This window comes from Leishmania panamensis (genome assembly GCF_000755165.1).
Source record: "Leishmania panamensis strain MHOM/PA/94/PSC-1 chromosome 1 sequence".
NCBI lineage: Eukaryota > Euglenozoa > Kinetoplastea > Trypanosomatida > Trypanosomatidae > Leishmania > Leishmania panamensis.
Genome location: NC_025854.1, coordinates 95,035 through 105,034, shown reverse-complemented (window position 1 = coordinate 105,034; position 10,000 = coordinate 95,035). Strand labels below are relative to the sequence as shown.

Here is a 10,000-nt window from a genome sequence, read left to right as displayed (position 1 = left end):
GTGGTTTCGTTGGCAGTAGAGCCCGCGCAACATCGGATCAACGTGAGGCAGCCCCGCCAGTGAAAGAACTTCCGCTTCGTCTTGCAGGATCAGCTGCTCGACAAGGTCCCCGCAGGGCCGCGGCTGCTCTTCGTGATGCAATGGTGGCAGTACATCATCATGAGCCTCGCTCGCAGCCGTAGCGTGGGCAGGGGTCGTGTAGCTCACTCCGCCATCATTGCTCGTTGCCCCGGTTTCCCCAAACAAGAAGACGCCGGCCATGTTCATGTCGACACCGTGCGTGAGTGCCTGCAGAGTCACGTGGGTGGTGAAGGCGGTCGGCCCTGTCAGGAACAGCTGACGTACCGCGAAAGCACTCCACGGACAAACGTGTAGAACGAGCTGATGCAACTGGAGGCGAGAGAGGACGGCAGGGTCGGTGCAGGCCGGCGGTGGCACCTGCATGGGCAGGCGCGGGTCATAGCGGGCTGTCAGGTAAATTGGCTGGCGTCTTTCAAGCTGCAACTGCGATGGCGGGAACGACTTGGCTGCGGACACGATGTAGCCGCATCGGACGAGGCCCTCCAGTGCGCGCCGCACCCGGTATGAGACCTGCGGGCTTACGCAGTCGGTGGACGAGAAGGCAGCGCGCCGGCTGCAGTAGCGCCGTCGAAACCGTTTGCCGAGGCGCCGATGGATGTGCGGTTGACGATGGTCTCCGCTGCCCCCGCCGGCGACCACTGTTGCACCGCCATCTTCTGCCTCGGCAACGTTGTCTGCGGCAGCCGGCGACGACGCAGATGGCAACGTCTGTGGACGCAGCATCAGCGCATCACGCAGAATCGTCGGCCTTGCGCGCCGTTGCTGCTTCGTTTCTCTCTCCGCCCACGCTTCGGAGCACCGTGCCTCACGCGTTGGACGATCGGTAGCGGTGGTGACTGTCGTGCTCACTGCAGAGGCACCGATGACACTGGTGCTGTAGTCGTGGTTGTTCATGGCATGTTCATCTGCTCCATCGTCCTTCTCTACCCCGCCAGCGCCGTCTGGGTCCACCGCCTCCACCTCGCACGTCGCCGCCTCCGTGAGGCAGAGAAGATACTCAGCTTGGAAGGCGAATGGGCAGCCACGCCGCGTGGCACCGGTCAAGGCGACGTGGACGCCGTACGGAGCGAGCAGCTTCGTCAGCAGCGATGCGTGGTGCACTGCGGCATCGTAGCTGACGGTGTCGTGGGCGCGCCGTTGAAGCGGGCAAAGGAGAACAGGAGGGGCGTAAAGCGCGACGAGTCGGGCGGGAGACGTGAAGGCTAGAGCACGATAGGCATCTACCTGCAGCCGCTGCTGCTGCTGCTGCCGAGCTGTGTTGAGCTCTGACGACGGAGGCACCAATGAAAATGACGTGCCAACGCGATAGACCGAGGGACCTTTTGTCAGCGCCACCGCGGTCGACTGTACGGCGCGGCTGCCGTCTACATGACCGGTAGCTGCCGCTGCTGGCGGGTGCAGCACTCCGCGCCAGCAGTGCGACAGTCGCACAATATGGCGTGGGCCGTACTGCCCTTCCCAGTCATAGCGCGTGTGCAGACGTGCGATACTGGCGGCCATGTCGTACTGCGTTTGCCGGGCGCAGTCTCCGGTGACGCCGTTGACGCTGCTGTCTGAGCTGAAGGCGGCGTGAAGGAGGAGACACTGTACAGCGAGGTGGTTCGCAGGGTGCAGCGTCAGCGGGAGCTTCATCTCACCAGGGGGGGGGGGAGGCGGTGCGGAAGGGCTGTGGCGTGCGCTCAAACGAAGCGAGCGTGTGGGTGCGAGTGGCATACACGTCTCATTGTGTGTGTGTGTGGGGGGGGGGAGGTGGGGGCCCGCTGTGTTGCCAAGCAACCGCGAGTAGGAGGGAGGAGAGGCGATGGGAGGGAGGAGAAATCCAGAAAAGGAGAGATCGCCATCACATCGATATACGATGGCAATGCGCTGCGGTTGCCCTCATGCGATTTTCGCTCTCGCCTGTGCGCTCTCACTTCGTTCCACGACGGGGGGAGGGGGGAGACACGTTAGAGTCCACCCACCCACCCACCCACCCACACATGCACATGCAAAGATGCTCGCTCCGTCCGAGAGAGAGAGTGTGTGTGTCGGCCTCCTCCTGCTGAGCGCATCGCTGCTGCTGCATCTGCACTCGTTAGCGCGGTAGCACTATAGCCTCCTTCCCCCATAATCCACTCAGGGGCGCACCACCGTCTTCTGGCTCTGCCCGCCCCTTTTCCTCGTTCGAGTTCTCGAGTCTACATACAGCCCCTCTCATTCTCCTTCAAGCAACTCTCTGGTAGAGAGGGTGGCTTGGATAGTGGAAGGAGGGGGGAGGGGAGTAGGCTATACATACAGGTACTTCATGCATTCCTTCTCCCAGCGTCTCAGCAAAGCACGAGAGGAGGATCTTGCGCGACTCTTAGGCAGTGCTTCTCTGACACACAAATCGCCTCCCGCTCTTCCCGAAGAGGGGGGGATTAAGGGAGGGAGCAGCAGCAGCACTGGCAAGAGCAGCAAGTCCTGCCAGAGGTCCATCTCCATCAACGTCATACGGATGTGTGGGCAAGCACAGAGAGGAAGAGGGGTAGGGGGGGGGGGTGTCGGCGGGGCGCGGTAGAAGGTAAGGGGAGAAGGGCGAGGAAATGCAGGTCCCTCGTGGCTGTCAGCGGGGTAAGGGAAGGGGAAGAGGGAGTATAGTGTACATCAGCCGACGAGAACTCCCCACCCCTCCCATGCAGAACAAGATATGCACGACGCGCAGTCCCACACACACGCACACACCCTGAGAGACGCATAATACACCCACCATGATTCACACAAGCCCACGATACGAGAGAGAGGCCACCGGCGAGGCAGTTGTGGAGGGAAAGGTGGGATGGATGGGTGAAGCGCGAAGAGGAAGAGAGAAAGATGCGCGCACTCCATCCTCCCTACCTTTACTCCCGCTCTTTCCCCCACTTCATCTTCATGACGTCGCGTACAGCTACGGGGCGGGGAACGCCGACGCGTGTGCCGTCGCTGCATCGCGGAGGAGGTGACGCACAGCCTGCTGGCCACAGCCCGCCGCCGGCCGCACCACTGTCGAGGTGTGAGTTCGCAGTGTCGGCAGGCGTCGCTGCAGCGATGGAGGGGCGTCAAGGTCGCACAGCGTCGATATGAGTCGCTGCCACTCGGGTGTGCGCACGTGCGCGTCCAGCTGGGTCGGCTCCAGCTCCAGCTCCGCTCGCAGCGCACACACTTTCTGCCAGTCTTTCTCCAGCTGCGTGAGCTCAACGCGCACGTCGCTTAGATTCGCCGCAGCCCAGTCGCGCCCGCCGGAGAGCAGAAACTTCCGCTGCCACGAGTCGTCTGAACGGGCCTCGAGGGTGGCGTAGCGTTGCTCGTACAGTGCCGTCACCGCGTGCAGGCAGCGACAGTGCTGCTGCAGTGCCAGCGTGCACTGATCCGCAAGTCGGCACTGCGTGAAGTGGTTATCCGTTTCCACGCGGCGACAGTGCGCCTCGCAGGCGTCAAAGAGTTGCCTCACTGCCGTGTCGCTGTCCGCCAGCAGCTGCACGAGCGCAGCGGCGTGCTTCCTGCTCTCCATCACGCCGCCGTACCGCAGCTGAACAGCCTGGTGCAGCTGCCCGTGGCTCGCCTCCAGCTGCGCCAAACTGAGATGGTCCTGCAGAAGCGCCTGCGAGACCTCTTCGTACTTGAGTTGCTCCATGAAGAACAATTTGAGCGCTTCTCGTGCGCGGCGCGCACTCTTTTCCTGTTGCCCCTCGAGCCGCGTCAAGAGCGCCTCACCCTGCGCGATTGATTGTCGAAGCCGCTCATGCTCTGAGATGAACGTCTTTTCCATTTCTTCCACCGCCGTCACGATGCGCTGCCCGTTGCGACTCATCATCTCCGCGCACGCCTCCGAGTCAGACTTCATGGTCGCCACTGTTGTATCGCAGTGACTGCGGTGGGTATGTACGGACTGCCGCAGCGAGCCCATCTCTGCGGCAACACACTCGCGGAGGACGTCGCTGCAGTGGATTGCGTCTGTAAAGAAGAGCTTGCACGTGTCCAGCTCCTCAAAGAGCAGCGTCCACAGCGCCTCAGCAGTCGCCCCCCGCTGCGCCAAGTCGGTGATCTCGTCCTCGGCGGAGGACATTGTTGACACCGGAGAACCCGCCTTCGCCAACCTCTCCGCCGCTGCGGTGGACTCGTGCGCGTGCACGAAATCAGTCCAGAGCCTCCCATGCTGCTCCAGCTGCCGATACACCTGCACCTGCGCCATCTCCACCTCCGGCGCGGCGCGCCTCTGCTGTACACATGACTCCAGAGCTGCCCGTGCAATGCGAAAGGGCTGGTGCAGCGGCACCGTGAAGAGCAACGACTCCTGGACGCGCTTCTCGAGGTCTGGCAGCGCTGCCCTCTGCACGTTGTGGACGTCGTGCAGCAGCAGTGTCGTCCACTTGGGAAGCGAACCCCGCGCCCGTTGCAGCGGTGCGAAAATGCGGCGCAGGAAGTGCGCGCGGGCGTAGGGGTTCAGTCGATCGTCCGCCGTCATCTGCGTATCCGGACTTGCTGTCATCGGCTGGTGCTGCTGCTGATGGGAGGCCGACATCAACCCATTGGCTGCACCCTCGAGGGTGCCATCCTTGCCCTCCTCCTCGTCCTCGCCGCTGCTGCTGTTGCTGCTCGCGCTGCGTGATGGCGATTTAGCGTCACCGCCGTGGTGGTTCCTACGGCGATCCGCACGAACACCGCTTTGGACGACGGAGAAATCCAGAGTGACACGCGCCCTGTCCGCTTGCCCAGCCTTGCCAGTACCACTGTCCATAGCCACCTCGAACCCGTAGCGCTGCACAACGTCCTTTGCCTGCCAGTAGAGCTTCTCCCGCACCTCCCTCCGCCACGCCGCGTCGGGGTTGGCCAGGACGTCTGCCAGCGCTGCGCGGCGGGCTGCATTGCGCTGCTGGATCTGCTCCACACGGCGCCACGCCGCCTCCACCGCGCTGCGTAGCGATTCAGTCTGCGCGCTCTCCGCCTGTAGGAAGGACTCGAATTTATGCCGGAACGACGCCGGGGTGAAGTACTGCCACAGTGCTGCGTCCGTCGCCGCGTCGTTCGTCACGCGCATCGGCGCGCCGGCGTCGGTGCGGGCCATGGCCAGCGCCGACGTATCCGCGGTGCGGTCAAGTACGTTAGTCTTGACACCGGGCAAGTACGGCGAAGGCGGCGGTGATGGGGACGGCGAGCATGCAACGATGGTAGCGGGCACTGCTGTTGAAGTTTCTGTGCGTAGCGAGCTGCTGCACTGAGGCTGGAGCCCGCTGCTTACTCGAGCCTCTGCGACATCCTCTGGATGGTCTGCAGTGTGTGGGACGTGAGGCACAACTTGCTGGAAAAAGTAGTCTGAGAGCCGCGTTGGCTCTGGCCGCGGTGGTCGCTGCATCGGTCCCTGCGTGTAGGTGCGAGTAGAGTGAGTATGCGTATGCGCTCGGGCCTGTCTGCCTGTCCATCGATGAGAGGTGCAGAGTGGGGAGAGAGAGAGAGGGATGTGGAAGCAGCAACGCGCAAGTACGCAGTTGTTTAACCAGGTGACACCGCGTTGCTATGGTTGTGGATGGCGCATGCACACGGGCAGCGTTGATGGGTGGTGAACACTCCCACAGTGCAAGGCCGAGATGAAGGCGCGACACGACCCATCACTCTACGAGTGGACGCAAGTGTGTGTGCGTGTGTGGTGTGCGACTCCACATGGAAATCCCTGTGGAGTCGCACACCTCTCATTTTCCTTCAGCTGTCGTCGTGCTGCGGCTGACATCGTTGGAGCCAAAAAAAGGAGGGGGAGGGGGAAGGCGCAGAAGGAGCAAAGCGGGAGGGATCGCTGCGGGTGGCGTGCGCGTCGCCGCGAGCACAATACCACGCCTCCGCCTCCGCCTCCTTCTCCCCGTCCGCGCGGACCCTTACACGCACTCCTGCCTAAGAAGGAATGAGAGTAGCGCCCAGCATGAGGGTGCACGTGCGGCATGTACGCGGCTCTTCCTCTCTGTTGGTTTCAGATTGGTGCAAGTACAGCACACTTCCCATGCCCTTTACCCCCACCCCCCAACCCATTTCATCGCTGAAGTAGCGAGTGTGCTTGAAGAGGAGCTAAGAGGGGGTTTACAGGAGGAGCGTGGAGGAGGGTGACCTGGCCACAGTCATCGTCACACAGACACCCTCCCATATACACACGCGTGCGGTGGGCCCGGGATGATCGGAGCCCTGCATTCATCAACCCAGAGCCCCATGCAGACATCAATGTGGAAACAACGGGAGCTCGCTGCTGTGGCGGCACCACAGCGCTGCTCCAGGCAACTGGCCGGCGCTCAACAACGTCGCCCACACAAAAGGCCCGAAGAAGTCGTAGCTGTGCGGCGACTCCTCATAGCTGTACACCAAGTCGACGGAGGCGCCATCTGAGCCCGTCATCGCGTCTGCCGCGATTGTCACCGCCACGGATGGTTCAGCCATCAAACTGCTGGCCCTCGATACGCTGACACCCGTGTAGCTACCGCCGCCGTCGTCGCCGCCACTCGCGTCCTTGCGATTGTTGCCGCTGATGCTACCACTCTTGCCTTGGTCGTGCTGTTGCTGCTGCTGTGCCTGCTGACCACGCCGCAGAATCGCCAAAATCTCCGGCGGGCTCTGCGCCTGGTTGGAGCTGGCGATGTCGGCTTCACAGTTCCGGATCATATCGGCCAAGTTTGTGAGCAGCTGCTTTGTCGGCTGGGCGTGCGGGCACTGTGCCTCGACGGCGGCATCGACATCGTCAATAATGCGGTTGCGGACGTAGAGCAACTCGTAGATGAGATGCTCGTTGTGCCGGCTGGCACCGCGCAGCAGCGACTCAACGCCTTCTACAACGATGCGTAGTTGACGCAGGTACATGGTGAGGATCTCCTCCAGCGCCCGTACATCCTCGGCAGACGTCACCACCGTGGTGATGCTACCTCTGGTGCTGCTAATGGAGCTGCCCACGTCGTCTGGCGCGGCAGTCGGTTGGCCGACAGTCTCCGCTGTGGTACTGGCGCAGGTGTTCCCTTCGGCGGTGGTCGTCGCCGTAGATGCCATCAAGAGTGCGCTCGCGCGATGAATCTTCTTTAACGCGAGCGTCAGCAGCGCCGACACACGTTGCGCCGTGTACGAGTCCATGCCTTGAACAAACGGTGCGAGGTTCACCAGGCATGGCGCGAAGACAGCGATGAGCGCCTCGTTGCGCTCCGTCAGCCCCTTGAGGATGCCGAGTGAGAGCACTACGACGGCAAGCGCACCAACAGAGGCTTTTGCATCGTAGCGCTCTAGCAAGTGCTTGCCAAGGCACGGCGTGTTGCACAGCAGTCGGTTCACCACACGGTCCTGCGAGACGAGCAGCAGCAGCGTACTGGCCATGAAGTTGATGAAGGGGTACGAGAAGATGCGCAGCTGGAAGATGATCCGCCCCAGTACGGCGTTCTGCAAGACGTCGCCGGTCGTACCAGTAGCAGCGGCCTGCGATGGCCGCGCCGTGTTTCTACACGTTCTGCTCGTCATCTCCAGCAGCTCCTGCATCGTTGAGACGAGTAGCGCGGCATCCTCGGTCAGCGCCGTGTGCAGGAATGTGCAGTGATCGTGCAGCAGCACATACAGCAGGATCAACACCTCAGGGAAGCTCGTCAGCCGCGACCGGATAGCTGAGAGCAGCGCGACGAACGACACCGGAGTGCCATCCCGTATCGCCGTCACGTACTCGAGGGCCGGGTTCCGGGCGCCGCCTTTTTGATAAACGACCAGCACGCACAGCAGCGCCGTGGCGTGGCGGCCCACCTGCTCCCAGCAGCTACAGCTCTTCATAAGCACCGCGGCAGGGTCTGTGGGGTGCGCGCTGGTCGAAGCGCTAGAGGCACCAGCGCCGCTGGCGGCGGAGGCGGCATTGGACGTCATCGAGCACGGCACTTCAAGCACATACGCGCCCTTGCCACTTGCGAACCCGGGCGCTGTGGCGGGGGTGCTAAAGACGTGGAAGAGGTTGAGGAAGGATGGCTGATGCCCTTCGTGGTAGAGCGCCGGCGACTTTGCCGTCCAGCTCAGTTTCCCCCACGAGACAACGGTCTGGAGCAGCGTGGATAGGCACTCGTCTAGCAACGGCGACGACAACATCAGCTCCGTGAAAAGGTCCATTGTGTCTTCCTGGAATTCCGTGCCGTGGTGCAGCGCCGTCGACGTCATCGTGAGTAGCAGTCGCAGCACACCGAAGTGTGTTGCCACCGTCGCCGCGTCAAGCGGCACGCGCACCACGAACGAGAACGCCATACGGCACAGCAGCGCGGCGGTGTCCTCAAGTGGCGCATCGCCCGACGGTATCTCCTCACCACATTTCCCCGTCGCCTCCAGGACGTTAGCAAGCGCCGCGGACCACCCTTTGGTCAGCCGCAGGATGTGGCGCAGCAGCAGCTCAGCGAGGTGTAGTACCGCCGGTGTGCTGGCATCTATACTGTGGGGGGCTTCAACACACCGGCGCATGACCTCACTGCACAGCCGCAGCAGCCAGCGCACACGCCCCGTCTCGGCAGTCTTGCTCATCACCGCGGCAGCAATCGGCTCCGCTACGCCGTAGAGCTCTGAGCCATTGCAGAGGCTGCGTTCATACTGCTTCACCTTAGAAAGAAATTCTAACTCGTCAGGGGCGGTGGCAGCGTCGGACGTCAGCGCCGCCGTGAAATACTCGGACGCCTCCTTGCGTTGGGCGGCACCCATGGTTTACCCTTTTGCTGCTTTACCGCCTCTGTGTTTCGTCCCCCTACTTGTGCTGTGCGCTCAGTCGTTCGTTCAGGGCAATCGGCTCTTTCCTCCGCCAGCGTGTGGGTGGGAGAGAGAGAGAGAGAGAGAGAGAGGGGGAAGAGGGGTCGAGTAGAGGAGAGAGAGAAACGATGTCGCCACAGGGGGAGGGGAGTGACGGAGGGTCTAAAAGAAAACATCTGCAGGAAGACCACCACATCCACGAAGAGGCGCTGGTCTGCGTGTGTGTGCTCGCGCGCATGTGGGTGTCCCCCCCCCCACCACACGCACACAGACCAGCGCCTCTTCGCTCTTGCAACCTTCTCCTTCACGCCGATAAGGTTTTTAGGGCAAAAAAGTGCGGACCAATCACCAAAGGGGAAGTAAAGAGCGAGGCGGAAGTCACGAGAGCAGCGGCTGCAGGGGTACCGACAGCACTCAACTTACACACACACGAATACGCCCTGCACGTCACTACCTGTATGTGCGGGCTTGCGTCTGTGATTGGGGAGATGGGGAGCGAGGAGGGGAGCCCCTCCTCGCTCCCTCGACTTCCACCCGATGCATCAATCTGTCTCTGATTTGCCACGTCGCGTCGCCTTGCGCTGCTTCAGCTCCTCCTTCCGTCGCTCCTGGCGATTGCGCGGGGGGCTATTGCTACCACCGTCATCCGCGCCAGTTCCGGCGCCGCTCCTGCCGAAGTAGGCGGATGCTAAAGGCTTCAGCACCGTGTCCCACAGCTTGTAGATGAGTGTCGCCGGCACAGGGAGGTAAAAAACGATGAAGGCGGGATGCAGGATGCACAGAGCCTGGACCACCCAGCACACCCACAGGATATCTTGAACCAAAGTGTAGTAGCCCAGCTCCTGTGGGTTGGAGACGTCGATACAGTCCAGTAAACCGCCTTCCGGGCTAATGGTGGGCTGCGCCAACTTGTTCAGCGTCGAGTAGGCCAGATACTCCTGACCGGCCCAGAAGCCAATCGCCATGAGATCGTAAAACGACGGCAGACTACCGTTGCGGTAGAAGATGGCGAACACATAAAGGGCGTTCACTGCGGCGGTGATCATCGAGAAGACGCGCATACGCGCAATGTTCTTCTTTAAGTTCTTCTTCGCCGTCTCCTTTGCCATTGCTGGTTGTCGCCGGTTACCGTGTGCTTCTCTATGTGTGTGTGTGTGTGTGTGTGTGTGTGTGTGTGGGTGGTGGTGGTGTGTGTGGT

General features: G+C 62.0%; 4 protein-coding genes across 4 annotated transcripts in view; all 4 read right to left on the bottom strand.

The window, feature by feature from the left end:
* The window catches only part of LPMP_010420 (hypothetical protein), a gene marked incomplete at both ends in the record, with an annotated part of 1,800 nt that extends 6 nt beyond the window's left edge, over positions 1–1,794 (bottom strand). The window contains one exon of the mRNA XM_010698383.1: positions 1–1,794. This exon is cut by the window's left edge and continues 6 nt beyond it. Within this exon, the coding sequence (XP_010696685.1) occupies positions 1–1,794 (1,794 nt within the window).
* Positions 1,795–2,986: 1,192 nt separating this feature from the next.
* LPMP_010410 (hypothetical protein) lies at positions 2,987–5,431 on the bottom strand (the record flags this gene model as incomplete). The annotated part of the gene is made up of 1 exon (XM_010698382.1): positions 2,987–5,431. One exon carries the CDS (start codon positions 5,429–5,431, stop codon positions 2,987–2,989), a length of 2,445 nt encoding a protein of 814 aa, XP_010696684.1.
* An 848-nt stretch (positions 5,432–6,279) lies between these two features.
* On the bottom strand, positions 6,280–8,757 carry LPMP_010400 (hypothetical protein; the record flags this gene model as incomplete). The annotated part of the gene is made up of 1 exon (XM_010698381.1): positions 6,280–8,757. One exon carries the CDS (start codon positions 8,755–8,757, stop codon positions 6,280–6,282), a length of 2,478 nt encoding a protein of 825 aa, XP_010696683.1.
* Positions 8,758–9,344: 587 nt separating this feature from the next.
* On the bottom strand, positions 9,345–9,911 carry LPMP_010390 (hypothetical protein; the record flags this gene model as incomplete). Its single annotated transcript, XM_010698380.1, has 1 exon — positions 9,345–9,911. The coding sequence occupies one exon, from the start codon at positions 9,909–9,911 to the stop codon at positions 9,345–9,347; it is 567 nt and encodes a 188-aa protein (XP_010696682.1).
* Between the last annotated feature and the right edge of the window lie 89 nt (positions 9,912–10,000).